Here is a 20,632-nt window from a genome sequence, read left to right as displayed (position 1 = left end):
TACAGCCTAATGCTTTTAGATTCATAGTACAGAAGACACAAATCATGCACACAGAGCAGGACTAAAAAGTGGAAGCAATTCTTTATTTTAACAAAACAGACTCCAAATAAAATTGTTTCTTATTTTTCACAGAAATTGGGAACAGATTTTAAAGAGACCCTTGTGTGCTTATATATGTATTTTGTTTATTTTAATCAAATGCAATACGAAAGTTTTTTTCTTGTTCCTTGCGACGACCTTCACAGAGCTTGGACACCTCTTCCACTCGCCTCTGCAGCAACACTGGAAAAAAAAAACAAACAAACACACAATATTAATCCACAACTTCCCATAGGCTTCTATATCTGAACAATATACATTCAATACTCATTTTTTTTTTAAATGTGGTTTTATGACTGTTTGCATGTTTATCAACGTCCCAGTAATGAGGGACATGACGGGTAACCACATGTTCTAAAGAATGATACGGCACTAATCTCAATACAAAGTTGTTGTTCTCCCCTTTTACACTATTACCAGACGCAAACTATTACCCTCAAACAATATTTGACCCAAATGTTTGTTTGGCTCACAAAGCAATAACAGATATTAAAAAAAAAATCAGCTAGTGTTTTTAAAAGCCCTTTTGCTTTACATTACGATCCAGTTTTGTTTTCCTACAGCTCACTGATAAATAGTTCTATTAAAAATAAAACCAACTTACCTGAATTTTGGTCTATCCACTGAAGTGAATCCATGTGTGCATTCAGAATTTTGCAGATTTGCAGAAGCTGAAAGAAAACATTTAAACAGTTTTAAAAAAGCAGACTAAATTTCAGATCGCAAAATCTATTTAAAATGTGTTTTCTACTACTCAGTGTATCCATTGGAGCATTAAATTGCCGAACTGAATTATTAACTAAATATTTCAGATAGCTCAATCATATTGTTTGCATCTCATACAGAAATTCTTTTCAGATGATCCCCCTTATCTCCCAAGTTTAAAAATAACAACAACATTTAAACCCTTAAAAGATGTGGCCCAGATTAGGAAACAAAAAAAAAAAAAAAAAAAAAGACAACATCTGCAGATTATTCTCACATTAAATCCCCCGGATACCGGGTCACTGGTTTCAGAGGAGCTGCTGGATGTGTTGACGTGTTCAATGATTTCCTTCAGGTCCTGGGACATTCTCTTCAACTGGGCATCTATGTTCTCTGCCAGCTTGTATCTGGAAAGATTGGGACAAAAATATGAACCTAAATAAATAAAAACCCCACCAAGTTTCCAATCGAGCAAGGCACCCGTGTTGAGTTGCTTACAAAGGATGGCACATGCTGGTATATATAACCGTCCAGCTTAACCTACAAAGCAGGACTGGAACTCCAGATCTCAAACCTACGTTTTCTCTCGCTCCTCGTCTGCATTCTGCATGTAGATGGTCCCGTTCTGCTCCTTCACAGACTCCTCCAGGGGTGTCAGCAGATCTTCCAGCTCTTTCTGCTGAGACAGGATGAAATCCATCTCCTGGTCCAGCCTGAACACACATAAAGGGTAATCAACACAACTGCACACTACAAATATGTGTCTATCAACACAAAATATGTGCTAATGGCTACAAAGCAAAACTAACATTACCTTCGCTGGTCAAGCTTCACTTTCTCAACCTCTCTGTGTAGAGATGTGATCTAGGCGGGGCAAACAGAATACATTGTCATTGATAAATATAGAGTGATAATGACAATGCTATAAAATGAACTAAAATGTATAAATACAATGAAAAACTATTTACAAATTGTAATACAGCCACTGATGGAGAGTTAAAGCAGATGTTTTAGATGAATAAGGAATTCTGTTAGTGGAACTAGCGGACTCAACATAACAAATTAAGGTGTTGCTTTTAATGTGCAGCATGAGTAAATGAGAGCACTCTCCTCTTTTTTTACCTTCTCTCCGTTCTCGATAAGCATGCGGTCCCAGGCATTGACCTGCGTTGCCTGCTGCAGGAAGTGCCTCTCCTGGTCTTCTAGCTCCAGACTCCACTTGTTTATCAGGTTCTCCAGCTGGGCATATGTCATTACTGGTGGGGCACTGGAGGAAGACATGAACAGTAAAGGCATAATGCATAACAATAATAATAATACCAATCCATACATTTCACGTAACAAGAGAAGCTACAGCAAATTTACAAGAAATAAGGTGAGTCTAAGAACTGGGCCCTGCAGTTCAAAGACATACACACAGGGGAAAGGTAAAAGCATCATTGCAGTAGTACCTGGCTGTTGAGGCTGCAGTTGCTGTGATGGTGGTGGTGGCGGGGGGAGCTGTGGTGCCAATAGTGCCCAATCCTGCAGGTTTCATTCCGAGGGAGAACCCGGTGACAGCACCTGTGGGGGCAGCAGCTGAAACAGTACACCTTTATTAAATGCAAATGTGGCCTACAGTACAAAAAACACTGTAGCTCTGGTGGTTTGAACTACAAGTCATCCAGTCCTGTTCACAAACTGCAGCTGCTACACAGATGAACAACAATGAAGGAGATGGTTCCTATTCATGCAAACATTTACATGGACTATAGCTTGAAATTTAACCCATTGAAGCTAGAAAACTGACAGTTGAGCTCCATCATACATTATATCACTCCCAGCTGTACAACTGGGTAACACTCTCCAGTGTCAGTATCTCACAACTATTACCTGAAAGAGCAGTGCTGGCTGCTGTGGTGACCCCCAGAGGCTTCTGCATGAACCCCAAACCTCCTCCTGCTGATGCTGCTGCTGAAGAAGTAGCTGTAGGGGCAGCTGTAGACCCAACTTCAGAGGGAGAAAAACAATGCATTATTAGGAAGTGTTTTGATTAAAATATATTATAGAATCACTTCCATATTAACTCCCAAAGAAAACTCAGCACGTAGATTCACTCGTTCCATCAGTCATATACATTTTTGCCTGCATCTATTCATATGCTGGCATCACTTGACTACAATAATCTGCAGTCTGATAGCAAGACATGGGAGAGTAGTCATGCAAACTCACGTGTGAAACTGGAGGGAGCTGATGAGACGGGGGCTGATGAAGCGAAGAGAGAGGACCCTAATGATGTGCTGGCCAGGGTGGTGGTGGAGGCAGCGGACGCTAGGGCTGATTGAAACAGAAAACCAGCGAGCTAAAAAAATACTGCAAAATACACCCATATTTTCCTACACAAGAAGATCTGAGTGCTCATGAAACAGGAAGGACAAGGGTACATTTATGATGGTTCCTTGTTTTAGTCTTCATTCCTCACCTGAATATCTCCCACCATTCTAAGAGAGGAGACTTCCAGTTGTGTGGTGGTTTACTGATGTGGACTAATGGCAGTTTGGGGGCACCAAAGTCTATTTAAAAATGATGTAACTTCCCTACTGTTACCTATTCAAGTGTTTTCTATTTTTGTATATAAACTACATTTCTAAAAGAATGAAATCCTACCTTGGGGTTTGGCTCCAAATAACATGCCTGTCCCCTGGGTTGTGGTCCCTGAGGCCGTTGCTGCAGTTGGAGCTGGTACTAAGGATCCCAAAGTAAGCCCTAAAAAATAATAATAATAATAATAATTATATATATATATATATTTCAATACATTAAAATAAATTCACAAAAACTCAAACTAAACTTCTTTAAGAAGATATACCATTTGGGAAAAACAAAAAAACACTAAAAGGTCTGTTTTGCTTCTGGAAAACAAAAATATATGTTAAACATCCTATTGCCGAAAGATACAGCAGCAATATTTTTATTAGAATAACAGGGGTGTTGACATTTTTCAAGGGGGGCGGGGGGATCACAACTGTCACCATGCAATTCTTCATTTTGAACACTAACGGTTTATTAATTTGGGTTTTAGTTTTCAACAACCCCAAAAGTAATGCAAGTCTCAAAAGGTGTTTCATTGGTGAAAGAAGTGTGACAACTATGAACTCGGTTTATCTACTCAAGACCGCTGCGCTGAAAGGAAAGATACGCACCTGTTGCTGGAGCACCAAGGGAAAGTGTAGCTGCGGGTTGGCTGGTTGCAAGGGCAGTGCTATTCCCAAACGAGAATCCCCCACCAGTTGCACTGGGGGCCGTTGTGGTCACCTGCGCCTTTGCTGCCCCAAAAGAAAACCCAGCAGTAGGTTGGGCAGCAGCACTACCCCCAAGGGAGAATCCACTGGCTGCTGGTTGTTGTTGCTGCTGCTGTTGTAGTTGCTGCTGCTGTAGTTGCTGCTGCTGCTGTTGTTGCTGCTGCTGCTGCTGCTGTTGTTGCTGCTGCTGCTGCTGTTGTTGCTGCTGCTGCTGTTGTTGCTGCTGCTGCTGTTGTTGCTGAGTCATGGCACCCCCTAGGCTCCCACTAGCACCAAAGCTGAACCCTCCTCCAGAAGGGGCTGCTGTGCTCTGGGTGGACAGTGCTCCCCCAAGGGAGAACCCTGTGCCTGTGGGGGCTGCCATGCTGTTACCCAGGGTCAGACCAGCAGAGGTCAAGGCCTGGGTGGGATTCGGCATGGCAAGGTTTATCTTTGGAGTGCTGGCACTGGACGCAGGGAGGAACAGAAAAAAAAAGAAAATTATGGTCCTGAACTTTTTCTTTACTCTTATCGGTAATTATCCTTACTTACTTACTTCTTTTCATCACATGGCAGCAATTTCACCCTGAAAACACTTGTTGTTTTCAAAGAATAAGATGATATCACCTGTACAGATGTCCGTAACATTTATAAATGCAAATTTTAGCCACTGATAACGGTCATGATTATCAATGTATTATATGACAATTATCAATGACTAACATTTTCATCATCATCCTGGACAATCTAGGCACTTCCACGCAAGGCCTCTAGATGTAATACGCAGAGAAACAGACATACCCAAATGAGAACCCCCCTCCAGTGGTCTGGACAGGTGCTGCTGCTGCTGCTGGTGTTGAAGTGGCTTGGGCGCCAAAGCTGAATCCTGTTTGTGTACCAGAGCTTGCAGGGGTAGCCAAGGAGAAGAGACTAGAGGGCTGGGCAGCAGCCTGGGGTTGGGAAGGTGTCCCAAAGGAGAACCCACCCCCTGTATTTCCTGTGGTGCTGGCTCCAGTCAGTGAAAACCCAGTAGTGCCCCCCGCTGTCGTCTTGGGTGTACCGAAGTTAAAGCCACTAGAGGAGGCACCAAAATTAAATCCACTCATTTTGAATTCTGAAGGGGAAAGAACATAATTTAGTTCAATAATCTACTGAACTTTATTTAACAGCAGGGAAACCAATGTTAGTTATTAGTTTTATATTTTTCTGATGCCAAAATAAACAAATGTAGTAAAAAAAAATAACAGAAAGTGCAACAGTGACACACAGGATATGTTGATAGCCAACGCCTAATATAGATTTTTTTTTTTTTTTTTTTTTAATGACAAACTGTATTTATGTTTACTATTATACACAGGGAATTGAACATTGAACTTATAATTATATTGATACTGATATTTCCAAAACAATAAATATAAGAAATATCCTCGTGGTTATTAAAATTTGTGACAGACAAGTTTGCTCGGCATTTCTAAACACAGCGTTTCTTTTTATTGATTGATTCACATCTACAGAACATATGAATATATTAATATTATTATGACGCTACTGTCACTGGAGCATGGCATTTATTTATCTGTCTAGGTCCGTATGACTAAGTATCGGTGCGACGCCTGACATTTTACTAATGTTTACATTCCTTCTATCAAGTTTTCGAAGAGTGAGATTTATTTACAATGTGAAATGTCTTTGTTTATTGATGGCAATGACAATGTGCGTGCTTAATTATGTCAGGAAAACGAAACCCTTTTTTTTTTAACTACTCACATCAGACATAAATGATCTACTCACCGATTACGACACCAACAACTTTGGAATCCTTAACAGTAAGCGACCACAAACTATAACAGTACGTCAAACAACTGTTTATATTTTTCAAACAGATTTTGCCTCTAATTCTTCTCTATCCACACTATCCGAACCAAAGCGCCATTTTTGTGACACTGAGAATGTGAGGACCTAGACTCTACACAAGGCGACTACCAGAATGCCTGAATAACAAATAAATAGACCACCTGGATGTGAGAAATAAATTTAAATAAATATGCATTATCTGCAAAAAAATAAGTTACTGATAGACTATTATTTATTTTACAATTCCTTCCCAAACTTAAGAGTCTGGCAAACAGCATTATCAATGTAAGTTAAATAAAAGTGGATTTGATTGGCTGTTCAGAGATTTTTGCGTTCTGCGATTGGCTGAACCTCTGTCAGTTACTTTGTGATTGCTAAGGGCGGTACTGTTGTGTTGCCATGGCACCCGAGGACTCCAACAAATTGAGCATAAACGTAAAGTTATGTTTGGGCATAATTCTACGGCGTGGAAAACGTAGCATTTCAAACATCTAAAAGTAAGCAACAAAGCCACAGCTTTCACCAAACAGTAGTCTTTCCTCAAGTTTTAAAGGAATTTAATTTGCAGCCGCGATGGACGGTCTCTCTTCTGTTCAATCGTTAGAGGCCCTTTCCAAAATGCTTTCACAGGGGCGAGACGATGAAGAAGACGAGCAGGTATTGATAATTATTTAGATCACGTAATGTTAAACAGTTCTAATTAGTGTGAAGTATTTATCATTTTAATTACAAATTGAGACTGCTTAAGAGACCATTATTATTACTAGTAGTTTGGTTCTGGTTTGTTAATACAACTATTTAATATTTTTCAGTTTAAGAAATTTCTCTGATTAAGTCGCTTCGATAACACTAATACATGATCAAGAATGTATATTCGGTTTAGGATGTATTGTGTTTGTTTGTTTATTTATTTATTTATTTATTTCAGCCTGTTTCATCGACAGCGGGCCTAGGACCTGGTCACATTGGCCCAGCAAAATGTGAAACAAATGGTAAGACGTCTCTCTTTGTACAGTAACTGTCTGCAGAAAACACGATACGGTACCTTGCAGTTTACTGTAAATTCTAAACAAGGTATGTTATTAACATACAGACTACATTCGTAACACATTATAGTTGTCAGAAGTGGGTCTCCATGAGCTAAGTGCTTAACACGCAGAATAGCATAATCATGATGACAAATGACCGCGTATAATGCAATCAAAACCACACAAGTGGGTCACATGGTAGTTTGTCTACAGATAATTGTCTGCCCTATGGAAAACACTTTAGAAGCAAGATGATGATATTGTTGAATACATACTTAGAAATGTTAATACAAATGTCAGTTATGTCATTCAAATGCAAATAACAGTTATCTAGCTGTTGAAATGGTATATTTTAAACTAACACTCAGAAAATGAGGACCCAGCCTCTGCACAAAAAGAGGCATTGACATGGCATTGAAAAACTCCAGGAAAGCATTCAGTATTTGTTCTTGTAGTCACAATAATTGACCTTTTTTTATCACAAAGGGTGGTTTAATGATCATCTGTGCAAACTTCCATACTAGCAGCTCCACTATATAACTTACAAGGTATAGTTAATATTTTGTTAGGTAGTAAAGATATAAATTAACACACTACTGCATATTTTTTTTCTGCAAGGAATTGTTTGGAATTTAGTCTTTTAAGAACCCTACCTTAGATAAAGAACTGCGCTACATAATCTTGCCACTGGGTGTCTCTATGCAGTTAAAGAATAAAACTCCCAAGCAGAACAAAAAAGAAAATAAAAAATGACTGTAGCACAGTGAAGTCACCTGCACCTACACCCCCTCAGAAATAACTGCATAATATTACATTTGTTGAAAGTGTTTTGAATGCGAAGGTGCAATAGAAACATCACTCCATCTACAGCAATAGGGCTAATGTCATAATACGATATGTATCACAATATGCAGGTCGTGATACGATGTGTATCATGATACATGTGATGGTTCTGATGAGCTACTTGTATGATGCATGCTAAGATCAAATGGTCATTTAATGATGGACCATTTTGTTAAAAGATAAAAATTAAAGGGGATATGGAAAATCTGTATTCATACCAAATATAAAATTCATATATTCTTCATTTAAGAATCATTTGGAGAACTACAGTGAACTATGTTGTGCTTTTTGTATATACACACACAATAAATATCTCAATTACAACCCAATATATTATGTAAGAAAGTATCATGTATTATGGATACACAATTCATTGTTACACCTCTATACAGCAGCCCTATTATATTGCACCCAGCCTGAGGGTTCTATATAGAAGTCTTCAAAGTCTTTCTCTTTTTTTGCTCAGGTTCTAAAGAACCATTCTTGTATATTAAACAACAGAGCATTTATATAATGGGTTTATTATCTAAATCAATTGCAGACAACAACTGCCGTATTAATTAGGGGTTGAAAAATGAAGCATTGACATGTCTATTCTTGGTTTGACCCATCTATCATTGTTTAGATTTATATGGAAACCTTCTGTTTTTCAGTTTAAAATAAAGATTATTTATAGAAATGGTCAAAAAAGGTTTTCCCAAGGAACCAAATACCATCTGAAGGAATTGGAACGTGACAAAAGTGGATCTCAGTCCTTCCCAAAAATGTTCACAATCTAAGAAACTGGCAATATTGTGGGTAGGAAAGATAATATGCTTTGGAAGTAAGTCACATAAATACTGAGAGGCTTCCTTGTCCTGATGTGCTGCCAGTTCCTCCAGTAGTGAGCAAGAATAGCAAAGACATCTGGAGTGAAGAGGAGGTGCCAGAGGGCTCAGAGCTTGATGACACCTGGGACCCCAGGCAGCAGCCCGAGTGAGTACAATCAGCTGTCTATTCCTAGGCAGTAGCTGTTTCTGTCTCTCCTTAATAAACAGGGGAAGTGATACTGTAGACCTTCCCAAAAATATAACTCCCAGTGGATGTTTAGTAAGTAGACATTTTGTTCCCCCCCAAATATCCTTTAAGAAATATCCCATTCAGAAAAGTAAATACCACTGGTCAAATATGAAAATGTACCCCTGTGATTCTTGCCATTGTAGCTACTCTCAGGCAACCATTGCCCAATAATAGCGTTGTCATTAAAGATCATTTTGGTTGGGTTGGGTTGTGCATCAGACAGAGCACTGACAGCTATAGCTAAAATATCATTCATGTTGTTGTGCATTACACAATTTAAAATGCTTAGCTTCTGCTTTCTGTACAGGTATGAGATACTTTTCAAACAGAAGATTACCACAGAGGATGTGTTTCTAGGGATGAGCAGAAAGGACCCATCTTCTGCCTGTTGTGAGTGTATGCTGGTAAGTGAATTGTAGTCTACAGGAATACATGACAATGGAGATCAGTTCATCAAAACCCTTATACCTGTAAAAGTTGAGGCTTAAACTTAATAAACTTCAAATAGAGACTATTCTGTTTCCCTCACTCATGTGAACATGTTCCACTGACTGAAACAATGGCATTTATTGAATAGTTTGTTAGAGATGCTTTAAGGATAAAATATATAAATTACCTCAGTCCCTCTACAAGCACAACATATATTAAAAAAATGAATGTAAACTGGATCCATAGCTGAGGAAGTGCATATTTAATTTTATATGCATTTATTTCAGATAAAAATCAAGCTTCCAGACACCAAAATCGCAGATGTTTTTCTGGATGTCAAAGAAAAGTTCCTTGATCTGCGTTCACCAAAATTGTAAGCTTTAGTTATTTTTCAATGTTTGCTTTATTGAGCAGTACATCTTTTTAAAAAATAAAAAATGTAGGGGGGTCCCCGAGTGGCTCATCCAGTTAAAGCACTGCTGCTGGCTGTGCAAAGAGGCCAAACTTTGCTGGGGGCTGAAGGGGGCATTGCATTGGCTCTGACGCTCCCAGGGGTTGGGATGGGAAACCGGCAGGGACCTATTCCCCTCATCGCGCAACAGCGAACCCTACTGGCCAGACACCAAGCATATTTAGAGTGGATAAGAAGCAGGGCTGATCTCTGTCTCCCAGGATCGGTAGCCCGTCCACCTCTGCTCTGGATTGCTCAGCGTATAAGCGAGTATGGCTTTAGGCTTGTGAGATCGGAGGACGCTCATACGCCCTCAGAATGTCCGTGCTGTGTGGGGACTCGCTGCGGTGAGGAGAAAAAAACATAACTGGACATTTCAAATGGGAGGGGGAAATAAATAAAAAATAATAATTGGTCACTTTAAATTAAAATAAAAATAAAATATATGTTAAATAAATAAATAATGCTTCAATCCAGAGCATACTAGTGTTTTCCTGTGTAGACAGCTCCAGCATTGAGCACTGCTACACTAAAGAGTATGGTGAAATCCAATATTCATACTAACTCTTCTTTCTTCTGCCACAGTAAATTGGGCCTGCACCTGCCCCATCCTGTGGACAGTAAGACCGGCAAAGCTTGTTTCATCTCAGAGGCACAGACCCTGGAGGTCACTTTAACCATGCAGAGAGAGATGGATTTTATCAACTTTGCATGAAAAGCCATCTACAACTTGTTCCATACTTTCCTGTATGATTTCCATACTGGAATCATGGGAGGGCTGTGAGATCAAGTGATTGCTTGCAAAGGCTTCTGTGAGATGGAGTTCCCAAGAACCCTTGAAGAATTTCCTGTTGTCTATAAAATATGACTTTCTCGAACAAGCACAGTGAATAGCTTTGTATTCAGGTAATATTGAATACATTTCTTTATGCATTTTGTTTCTACTTTTAAAGTATATTTTCACTGTTTTTTTATGAACTGGACCAGTTGTGCTTTTTTATAAGATAGTTGCAATCTTCTGATTAAAGGTTGGTATTTATGTTTAACCCAGTGGTTGTCTTTTTCATATAAAGTATACTAAAACATTGATTTGCATGTCAATCTATACAGGAGCAAAAAAGTGTGAGACAAGAGTATTTACAATAGGAACACATTTTTTTATTTAAATGTATTCCAACAAAATAAAGTTGTCAAGAATAATGAAGAATAACTCAATTTGCGTTTTGCAAAAATAGATTAACCCTGCCAGATAAGGCTTCACTCAAATGAATAATCCAGTGCTCAATATTTAGAAAACGTCTGTGATGCAGGTATACACATTGCAAACACGCCCTGGGAACATTTGTTCCTCTGGCCAGTATTTTTCACAGTAACCTTGAGATCTGATTTATGGGGTGAATATTTGATAGATTTTGAACTATTCTACCCTGATATTAAAATGTTCATGTTGCTATTTTACAAGTTTCCCTTATAGAGATTTTTTGGAAACTACAAGAGGTCTAATTTAGTTGCTAGCCCTTTATCGAACCAAATGAACACTATTGTAACTAATATAGTTGTATAGAAATGGTTGCAAAATGCAGAAATTAAAACGCGAACAAACAAACAAACAAAAAAGCAGTTAAAGGCAGTCCTGATCGCTACATTTTATACAGTATTCATTATTCAGATCTTAGATGCTCATACATGTGATACAAGGCTGTAATTCCAACACAAGAGTAAGGCTCAAGTATACATGTTTAAACAAGGTAAGTTACGTAAGTTGCCAAATCTGTCTTAAGATCACTATGGTTCAAGTGACCTTTAGGTGAGGTAATTTACGATAATGTAAGTTACAGTTGAGTATGAAGTGGAGAAAAACTATGATACATTAGTATTTTAAATCCCAAATGATGAACTCTGATTTATAAAAAAAAAACAAGTTAAACACAGCTCTCCTGTCTTATTTTTTGTTTTTAACTTATTATTTATCATATTAAAGATGTAGACCTTATATTAATACAGTACACATACATACAATCATTGAAAATAGTACCAGTTTCAGAGTTACAAACATGTCATTGTTATGAACATCTTCCATTCCCTATGTGTTCATAACTTTCAGATTCTACTGGCCAAATATTTCACATGTATTTTTTGCATTGTTTATGTAGTGATTACGTCTTGTGCAGGTTACATAGGATAGCAGACCTTCCAACAGTCTCAGCCTACAACTGAAAGTAATCAATAAAAGCATTTGATAAAGTTAATTGGTCAGGAGGGAGGGTCACTGCATGCCCTTACTGCGGGTTCCATCAGTGTCATTGGTACTGTCCAGCCCATCAGAGAGGTACCCACTGCCCAGGTACTTGACCCTCCTCTCAAGGAAGGTGATCCTCTGCTTCAGCTTAAGCTGGGTGGAGTTGTACTCCGTCATCAGCCGGGCAAAGCGTGTTTGCAGGTTGTCCAAGGAGGACTCCAGCCTCTCTATCTTCTCCTCCACCTCCACCTCCCCCACCCCCCCTTTCCCAGCTGACTCATCCAGCAGTCCTTCTTTTACCAGGATCTCCCGGCCCCTCTCCTCCAGCACCTTCTTAGCATCTGGATACTCAGTGAGTGCCTCCATCAGAGCATCCTTAGAGAGGCAGAAGAGATCAGAGTAGCCGATGCTCCGGATATTGGCTGTCCTCCTGTTGCCCATCTTGCTACCCTCAATGTTGAGGATGCTGATCTCCCCAAAGCAGCTTCCGGCTGTCAAGAGGGCGTACTGGGTGACCCCATCATCAGCTACCACGGCCAATTTCCCCTCCTTAATAATGTACATCTCTTTTCCAATGTCCCCTTTCCGGCAGATGTAATCCCCAGGACTGAAAACCTGAGGCCTCAGTTTCAAAACCAGCTCCACCAAAAGCCCGGCCTCACAGTCTTGGAAGATACGAACCTTTTTTAAGGTGTCCAGGTGGACATTGATGGCTATTTCAGCCCTGAGCTTGTCTGGCAGGCTTTTGAGGACCTCCCTTTCGTCCACAGTCTTTTTGTTGGTCCAGAGGTAGTCGAACCACCTGATGACCCTGGCCTCCATCTCTCTGCTCACTTTGCGGAACTGCATGTAGTGTTTGATAGAGTCGATCTTGGCCTGGAATTCCGCTCTTGTGGCGTTCATGTTAGAGATCATGGATCCGACATTTCCCACAATAGTGGCAAAGATCAAGACCCCAACCAGAAAATCAAAAACGACAAACAAATACTGCTCATCCCTGACCGGGGCTGGCATGTCTCCAATAGTGGTGAGTGTGAGAGTAGACCAGTACAGACAGTAGATGTACTCTCGAGTCAGTCTGCCGTAAGTGGGGTCTGTAAAGTTGGGAAAGACCCAGGTGTCCGACCCTATGCCAAAGGCCTTGGAGATAGCAAAGTAGATGCAGCCATTCCAGTGGATGATAACCAGGATGTAGAGCACCAGATTGCAGATGCGGAAAATGTTGGGATAGTTGGTGCGCGTCTCTGTCCGGTCGAAGAACTCAAACATCCTGGGAAAGCGCAGAAGGCGGTTGAAGCGAATCGCAGGGGTGTGGATGCCCGTGGCGATGTAAGCCAGGTCTGTTGGCAAGATGGAGATCACGTCCAGCTTGAACTGCAGGGTGTGGATGTAGCTGTCCCTAAGCTTGGCCAGGTCCTTTACCATCAGCCCCTGCTCGAGGAAACCTAAGGGAGATTAATAATGTGTTTTATTTATCTGACCACAAATCTCCCATAACAGATGAGATGTTTATTTCCTTTCAGACTGCCTTGCTTTTTCCTGCCCTAAAATTAACCAGTTAATACTACTGAAAATGCCTTTTGCGTTTAGATATTTGGAAACTACAGTTTTCCCAGGGTTTTGTTTCATATTTGTATGTTTGGGGAAGTAAGAGATAACCTGTAGCTTTAATAAATAACAGACCTGTGCGGAGCCGAACAAAAGTGTCCATAATGTAGAGGGCATCCGAAACATAATCCAGAACCAGCCAAAGAATGTAGTTTTCAGTTTGCAGATCATCAAAACAGGCCCTGGATACAAAACAAAGCAAAGAGGGCATCTTGAATTACACAGAATTGTCATATGTTTCATAGCTTTATACTGACATTTGTCTTATTGGTCCAGTCTGACAAACTACCAGCTTATGGCTTGAACAATGCCAGCTTATCTAACTGATTAAGCATCTAACACATGCATAGTAAAATACTTATGATGAAATGACTCACAAAACTTACCGAACTATCAGCATGCACCAGTTATAGAGCACAGGAATGGCGATTATTAAGAGCCAGTGGTTGTAAAGATTCTCAGCAGGGTCCAGCACAAACACTTCCTTCTTTCTGTGAACAAACATTTCCATGCTTTAAACACTGCCCCAAGGGCTGGCTTTTTCATTGAAGTTGTTTATGGGCTCAGTAACACTCCCTGGAGGAGACACAGCAGCCACCCCAACTGCATGCCTGTCAACACCTGCTCCTGGGTCTAGCTGAATAAGAACATCATAAACAAGAGCTACAGGTATGCTTTACACCACATACATTACTGTAATAGCAGGACCACAGCAACTGGAGCAGGGTGACTTCCTGGTATGGAGAAAGTTTAGTTGTACTGCCTTTCCCAAGTGACAGGGAGTCAGTGGAGCCCAGGTGTTCCATTAAGAGAAAATCATGTCCCAATTCTCAAAAATGCTGATGACACCAGATGAGTCCTTGTCTCATTGTGAGATCCCCTGATTACAATACAAGTGTATTACTCAGAAGGGCCCCTGGCAGGAATATTAGCAGATCTCACAATTATCAGCAATGGCAACACCATGGATTTGAAACTTTCACATGGTGTAGTGACACTGCAATACCATAGGGTGAGGGATGTCATTGTGAAGTATGTTTTGTTTCATTGGTTGATGGTTCTGCCACTGGAGTAGACCTTTTACATTTGTCCATGTTCACCCAGACCAAACTAAAATGGTCTTACTGACTCGTTTACTCCAATCTACTCCAGAGTAACTCTGAAGTATGTAAGTCCTTAACATATAATAGTTTTGGTATATGTTTTCAGAATTATAGCAAAAGGTTAATACATTTGGAATTAACATGCAACTGTATTGGCTGCTAGATCTGTAGCTCTACCACTTACATTCATTTCTGCTATTTAGGTGTGATTGCAATATGTGGTTAATTGCTTGCATTAGTTAATAGCAGCTATTAGGTAATCTAATTTACCTAATTTATGAAGCAGTGTGATATTCTCTGTGCTTGCATGTCTCAGTAACTGGGGATGAAGATGCTGCTTGCCACAGCAAGAAAACTGTGTCTCTGTGGAAATGCTCTATGGAAACACAAACTAACACATGACAGCCCCCTCCCTCCACACTAATAGATGCACATACTTTTTGTCTTTTCCCTTGCTGTCGCTCTTCTCTTGGTCCTGTTGGGAGTTGCTGACCCGGCTGGGAATGGCCCGCAGCTCCGGCCCTCGAAAGCGCTCAAGGAAGGAGTCTGGCCGCTGCTCCTCCTCCTGCAGGCTTTTGTGAGCCCACTCCCTCAACGTCACCACCATCCGCACCAGCCTGCCAGAGCAGAGAGAGTACACAGTTAACACACACGGCTGGTCATGTCAACACGCATTTGTGCCAACTCTGCTATATCAAATAGTATGAGGGACACTAGATATCCTCTCTCTAGTGTAAATCATACACAGGTTTTGATGGAGGGACCTCGAATACAAACAGAGACTGAGGAAGACGCCATATATGACATAAATACATACATGCATTGGCATGTTCATTGAAAGAATTCAATGTAAACTTCTTAGATATCTGCATTTTTCTAAGGTGATTTTTTTATTTTTATTAACAAATGGAACTACAAAGGTGCTTTTATTTTTTACATGTTGCATGATTCTACTAAGCATTGTACTGACACTTATTCAGATCAAACTATAAAAATTACTTTCATCCAGCACCTCTTAAAAAGCTATTCTCAGTGACCCCAACCTTGAGAGCGCCCCCCTCCCTTGGAAGGAGTTCTGGGAGTGCAGCCCATTGGGGTCCAGTGAGGCCACCCTCTGCAGCTCTGAGGAGGTGTCATCACACATGGACTGGGCCCTGAAGACACACACACAGACAGACACAGAGCTAAGTTAGTAATTCCATCAAGATGTTTCATTTTCATTTGTTAGGCAATGGATAATGTTCCAAGTTCAGTACATATAAACATTGTTGTTGCTGCAATTCAAAGCCTTAATTGTCCCTGACCTGCTGAGGGTGTTGTCCATACGCTCCAGCTCCTCATCTGTGGTAGTCTTGACGGACAGCCTGTGGTTGGAAAGGTCATTGCTCTCGATGTTCATCTGCCCAGTCATCTTGTCAGCACACTACTCTGAGCTGAGGGCAGAGCTAGAACACAGGGAAGAGGATCAGAGTTCAGGTTGCCTCATCCCCGACACCTCACAGAAACCCCCCTCTCAACTGCCATTTAAAAACAAACATCGATATGAAAATGCTACCGTTGTGCTTCCATTCAACCAATGGCTTATACCATTGCATCTGCACTTGGCCCAACACACAGACCCCATTGCCTTGTCACTGTAGTGCATCTGCATTGTGTAATGAACTCAATCTAGTGGTTGGCTGGGTTGTTTCATATGAGGATGTCTGTCTGGCTCTTTGTTGGGGCTTTTCTTTCCAGGAGCTCCTTGCAGTGATGCCTAATGATTATTACCTCACACTACCTCAATATCTAGGTGTGACAAAGTGTATCAGCTGCTGAGCTAGGCCTTTGCTTTAGCCACTAGACTACACTGCCTGTGATCCCCTGCCTTAATTGTGCGATAGCAAAGAAGAGTATTCTATTATTAGAGAACATACTAGTCAAAATATTGAGCTCATTTACAGTAAAAAGCACTAAAAACAAATCACTGAATATGACACAGTTGTGTAAGATATGTAAATAAATGCTGTGCCTAATTAGGCTCTAGAGTTATTGCTGCCTGTCTGGGGGCCTCCCTCGTAGCTACGGATACAGCACTGGCAACCATGACAACACCAGGCACAACAATCTCAGTTCTACCTCCACCCAATAAAGCTTTCAAAGGAGAGTTTTAGTAATATGTTTCAGTTCATTATTTCAGTCCAATCCTCATCTATACAAGTCAGCTCAAGGTCAGATCATTCAAATGAGTGAGATTTAAAAGAAAGAAAAATCTAATAAAATGCATCGTGACCAAGGCCAAAAGCTTCTCACTCCATATGAATGAGACTCAGCATGCCTGCCTGCATGATAGGATTCCTTCTAAAACTCCCTACCTGATTCAAACAGGAGTGCATGTTTATGCAATCTGCTGGCTTCATGTTTCCAGAAATCTATGTCGAAGACCTACTTGTGAAAAGTGAATGGGAAAGAATGATAAAAGGTCCTAGACTGAGGTGTTTACTGCCGCTGAGAAAAGCACAGCAGGGAAATTGTTCATTAGAGACTAAGTGATATTTACATTTCTAATTAGACATTAGTGAACTGCACCTTCTGTATCAAGTTTTTGTATTAGAATAACAGCTGACAAACGTATCTGACAAAAGCCTTCAGAAAATCACTCCTCAACAGACAAAAAGTGTGACTGACATGGATTAGTGAATCACATATCCGCTTCAAGCATGGATTAGTGAATCACATATCCATTACAAACAATTGGTTGGATTGCCCCCTCTTGGGCAACAAGAACTGTCTTTATAAAATCTGTATTGATCCAACAAGTAAAATGTTTATAAAACCAAATTAGTTCCAACCGATGCTTTAGAATCAAATTATTAGCTTTAGTAGCATTGTAACTGTTTCCTCTGTTATTGAGATGATCCTATCTTGGTTCTTCCTGAGGTTATTTCAGGATGTTTAAATATTTCAGATACAACACTATACAGCTTGGTGTAGGTCACATGATCTGATAGAAGTTATTTGAACTTCAACACATTTAGTACATGGAAGCAGGAGCAACTTTTCAAGTATAGCACTGTCTCTGAGATATCTGTGCATATTCCACAGTGATGTATACAAACACAATAAAGACTCCAGGATAATTAAAGTGGGGGCAGTGCCATTGCTAATAAGAAAATAAATTCAAAATCTTGGCTACCACTCCTTTAATACTGACTGACAACCAATGAGAAACTATTAATGCTTCAAAACCAGAAATAAACAGCTCACAGTTTAATTTAGAGCTGCCTATATCTGAGTGTGCTTTTTATTAGTTCCAAATATTTGTTGTCGATTCCACACAGAAAAAAAGGAGCAAACTTTGCCCTGGAGCACAAGTTTAGTAAATCTCTCCCTGTTGTGTGGCTTTGCAGAAATATTGTCTGATCCAGGCAGCAAAAGTGTGCTTCGATGTTTTGAGAGGTTGTGTTTCTTCATGGCTGTGGACCCAGTGGTTGTGCAATGCTGTGCCACACATTGCATCTGATTCTTAGTGTCCCTGGATGGCATACTGAAATCCCTGGACACCTACCTGAGCTTTCAGAGGAACCGTCCCTTATGAGGCACAACACTCAAGTACTGGATTCAGACCAGTATGAAAAATACCATTAGGATAATCCCAGAGTATTATCCTGAAAACCAGAATTGGAAAGCCTGGAAACTGGGCTTCTATATTAAGATCCAGTCTGTTGACGCCTCCACATGCTCTATAAACACAGATCATCGGTTTTAGTCCTTCAGTCACTTCATGACCCCTGTGGTTTAGTAAGAAATCCTGACTTCACCTCAAACTGTCCCTTGACCACAGCAGCACCCCCTTAAACTTCACACCAATTGCCCAGTCCTTACATTTCCTTCCTGTGGTATACTATGATAAAAGTATTGCAAAATGTAGTACATTATACTGAAAGCGTGGTAAAAAGTAATGTTAAAGACCTGTCCTGGTTAACAGATACAATATGCAAACATAACAAAATAAATAACATATTTCAACAAAAACACTGCAAATAACTGTTTACTTGAGCAACTGTGTCGATTATACAGCATGTACAGATTAAAGTGAATGCTCTCCTCTTACTCAATGCCTGTCTCTCCCCATTAACCCTTTGTGCTAGGGTAAGGGCTCTGTCTAGCACCATCAATGTTACCACTTAGTTTTGATGTCTTGCTTCTTTTAATGAATGGATCAATGAAAATGTTCTTCAAACACATTTTTGTGGCTGTTGCACAATACAACAGCTCTCCAAAGCTAGTAGCGCTCTGTGTTTAAAAGTGTAAAAATACTCACTGGCCCACTTAGGAATCCAATTTTACTCAGAACCATTGGTGTCGGCACGCCCTAAACCCCACTTCATCCTTACAGGGCTTCCCATTGCAAGAAATAAAATGGAAAGGAGAAAAATGGTAGCTGGCTCTCAGTTAGGTGCCTGTGTAGCTTCCCTCCTCTCTGCTCTGCGCTGTGGTGAAGCTCTCGCTCTTTCCTGTCCTGCTTGCTGGATGAATAACAACGACTGCCGCCTTGTGTCCCTGTGGAGATGTCTTGCAGCGCAGCACTGGCATCGGTGCACAGCTTGTGATCCTGTGGGGATGAGCACAGTCCCTGTCAAAAGGGAGGGGAATCAAAAGAGACAACACCATGAACGCCATTGACAGATGAGACAGACTACATTACCTACGCATACTTCTTTCTGTAAATGGGAATGAGATTTAGTCTTTCTTTTTTAATTTGAATATAACTAGGTATTTTCATGGATGTCCACACCTATTTACAGTGATCAAGGAAATTGTTATTTGTCCTAGTGGAGTAGTGGGGGGCTCTATAACCTTTTGGTAGAATAAAAATGGTTCTAGAAGGCTGGTGGGACGCTGCATGCAAAGCCTACTATGTCTTTTACCACTGGAGGCCTGGCTTTGAATCTGGCTCAAGTGTAACTTGTTTAGTGGTTTGATCCTAGCCTCTTCCAGAGTCCACATCACAAGCAGTTTCTCGCCTTGTAGTTCAGGTAAAGATTGAGGCTCACTATGAGGGAAAGCTTTCATTGCTCCTGACTAGCCACAGCTATTGTTCCTTTGCGTTTCATAAAGAAATATTCTGCTAGACCAGCTGCACTTCAGTTTCCAGTTAGAGAATGCATTGTTTGTTTGAGTGTTTCCACCAAGCTTCCCATCTCCCCAGGGCTCCTCTCATCACTAGCTGGGGAGGGTCTTTTTAGTTTACTGTTGATGCAAGGTCTGTATTGGACTGGTTGAACTTGAATGACCCAGACTATACTGTTAAATATTTTTTAAATTGTATAATAAGAGTCCATTCTTTTACACAATCATGTAGTAAAAAAAGTTTCAGTAAGTGGTTAATATTTTTGCGGTGATTAATATTAAGCCTGTTTCTGAAATGGTTTCTGACAAATTCTGCAGTACTGCGATCAATCTGTTAATACAGGCTGTAAGGAGTCAGGATACACACTATAATGATAATAAAATGATTGAAAGAGAGTTTTAGCTGTGTTAAGGTAAAAGTCAGAATAAATGTCAAGAGTTTATTAGATACACTATGATATACTGTATGCAGACCTCACAATGTACTTATTTTAGTTTAAGTGGAAATGTTAAGAAACAGGTGTTATTAAACAATAATGGTATTATTATGTTTCACTACCTCTGTCCTGGCTTTACATTGGATGATTACTTACCAGTGATCTTGACCACTGACACCATGGTGCAACTGTGTGAGTGCTTGGTTTCGATATGATGAGCTGGTTTTTTGTTGCCGTTTGTTTTTTTTGTCTGTGTTACTACCATATGAATCATCAGTGTAGCATCAGAGTCCTTATATAAAAACACAACAAGCAAACAGGATGGAGATGCGGGTCTGCCTTTGATGGGAGTTCATTAATGCTCCATTCCTCAATGCGGGCAGCAATCTGATCAAAATTCAGGAG

General features: G+C 40.3%; 3 protein-coding genes across 6 annotated transcripts; 1 reads left to right on the top strand and 2 right to left on the bottom strand.

Annotated features, from left to right (window-relative positions):
- Window positions 1-62: 62 nt before the first annotated feature.
- nup62l (nucleoporin 62 like) lies at window positions 63-6,081 on the bottom strand. Its single transcript, XM_034020021.3, has 13 exons — window positions 5,856-6,081; window positions 4,866-5,178; window positions 3,987-4,531; window positions 3,451-3,549; window positions 3,016-3,120; window positions 2,677-2,793; window positions 2,256-2,382; window positions 1,927-2,071; window positions 1,619-1,668; window positions 1,383-1,517; window positions 1,082-1,211; window positions 704-770; window positions 63-282 (listed from the first exon to the last, which is right to left on the bottom strand). Exons 2-13 carry the CDS (start codon window positions 5,168-5,170, stop codon window positions 191-193), a joined length of 1,917 nt encoding a protein of 638 aa, XP_033875912.3. The 5' UTR covers window positions 5,171-5,178; window positions 5,856-6,081; the 3' UTR covers window positions 63-190.
- A 145-nt stretch (window positions 6,082-6,226) lies between these two features.
- LOC117412641 (dynein axonemal assembly factor 6-like) lies at window positions 6,227-10,772 on the top strand. 3 transcript variants are annotated; one of them, XM_034021168.3, is made up of 6 exons: window positions 6,227-6,575; window positions 6,847-6,910; window positions 8,674-8,764; window positions 9,156-9,252; window positions 9,565-9,650; window positions 10,314-10,772. In XM_034021168.3, exons 1-6 carry the CDS (start codon window positions 6,492-6,494, stop codon window positions 10,441-10,443), a joined length of 552 nt encoding a protein of 183 aa, XP_033877059.3. In that variant the 5' UTR covers window positions 6,227-6,491; the 3' UTR covers window positions 10,444-10,772. The 3 variants fall into 3 exon arrangements, with proteins under 3 accessions (XP_033877059.3, XP_033877058.3, XP_033877056.3); XM_034021167.3 differs by having other exon boundaries at window positions 8,671-8,764; XM_034021165.3 differs by having other exon boundaries at window positions 8,662-8,764.
- A 92-nt stretch (window positions 10,773-10,864) lies between these two features.
- LOC117411974 (cyclic nucleotide-gated olfactory channel-like) lies at window positions 10,865-20,367 on the bottom strand. 2 transcript variants are annotated; one of them, XM_058989256.1, is made up of 7 exons: window positions 18,982-20,367; window positions 15,983-16,123; window positions 15,722-15,832; window positions 15,116-15,295; window positions 13,962-14,066; window positions 13,651-13,757; window positions 10,865-13,412 (listed from the first exon to the last, which is right to left on the bottom strand). In XM_058989256.1, exons 2-7 carry the CDS (start codon window positions 16,087-16,089, stop codon window positions 11,995-11,997), a joined length of 2,028 nt encoding a protein of 675 aa, XP_058845239.1. In that variant the 5' UTR covers window positions 16,090-16,123; window positions 18,982-20,367; the 3' UTR covers window positions 10,865-11,994. The 2 variants fall into 2 exon arrangements, with proteins under 2 accessions (XP_058845239.1, XP_058845240.1); XM_058989257.1 differs by lacking the exon at window positions 18,982-20,367 and having other exon boundaries at window positions 15,983-18,611.
- Window positions 20,368-20,632: the final 265 nt, after the last annotated feature.

The sequence above is a fragment of the Acipenser ruthenus genome, chromosome 16 (assembly GCF_902713425.1).
Source record: "Acipenser ruthenus chromosome 16, fAciRut3.2 maternal haplotype, whole genome shotgun sequence".
Classification (NCBI taxonomy): Eukaryota; Metazoa; Chordata; class Actinopteri; order Acipenseriformes; family Acipenseridae; genus Acipenser; species Acipenser ruthenus.
This window is presented reverse-complemented; position numbering and strand designations above follow the sequence as displayed.

What these genes read in the sequence shown, in the direction of transcription:
- nup62l (XM_034020021.3), bottom strand. Translation starts at nt 5,170, where the DNA reads ATGAGTGGATTTAATTTTGGTGCCTCCTCTAGTGGCTTTAACTTCGGT. An exon ending in CCTTGGTGCTCCAGCAACAG is followed by an intron (nt 3,550 to 3,986) that starts GTGCGTATCTTT and finishes ATTATTTTTTAG; the next exon opens with GGCTTACTTTGGGATCCTTA. An exon ending in ATTTGGAGCCAAACCCCAAG is followed by an intron (nt 3,121 to 3,450) that starts GTAGGATTTCAT and finishes TGTTTCAATCAG; the next exon opens with CCCTAGCGTCCGCTGCCTCC.
- LOC117412641 (XM_034021165.3), top strand. Translation starts at nt 6,492, where the DNA reads ATGGACGGTCTCTCTTCTGTTCAATCGTTAGAGGCCCTTTCCAAAATG. An exon ending in GACCCCAGGCAGCAGCCCGA is followed by an intron (nt 8,765 to 9,155) that starts GTGAGTACAATC and finishes CTTTCTGTACAG; the next exon opens with GTATGAGATACTTTTCAAAC. An exon ending in GATCTGCGTTCACCAAAATT is followed by an intron (nt 9,651 to 10,313) that starts GTAAGCTTTAGT and finishes CTTCTGCCACAG; the next exon opens with TAAATTGGGCCTGCACCTGC.
- LOC117411974 (XM_058989256.1), bottom strand. Translation starts at nt 16,089, where the DNA reads ATGACTGGGCAGATGAACATCGAGAGCAATGACCTTTCCAACCACAGG. An exon ending in GGGAGGGGGGCGCTCTCAAG is followed by an intron (nt 15,296 to 15,721) that starts GTTGGGGTCACT and finishes CTGCTCTGGCAG; the next exon opens with GCTGGTGCGGATGGTGGTGA. An exon ending in TGGTGCATGCTGATAGTTCG is followed by an intron (nt 13,758 to 13,961) that starts GTAAGTTTTGTG and finishes TTTTGTATCCAG; the next exon opens with GGCCTGTTTTGATGATCTGC.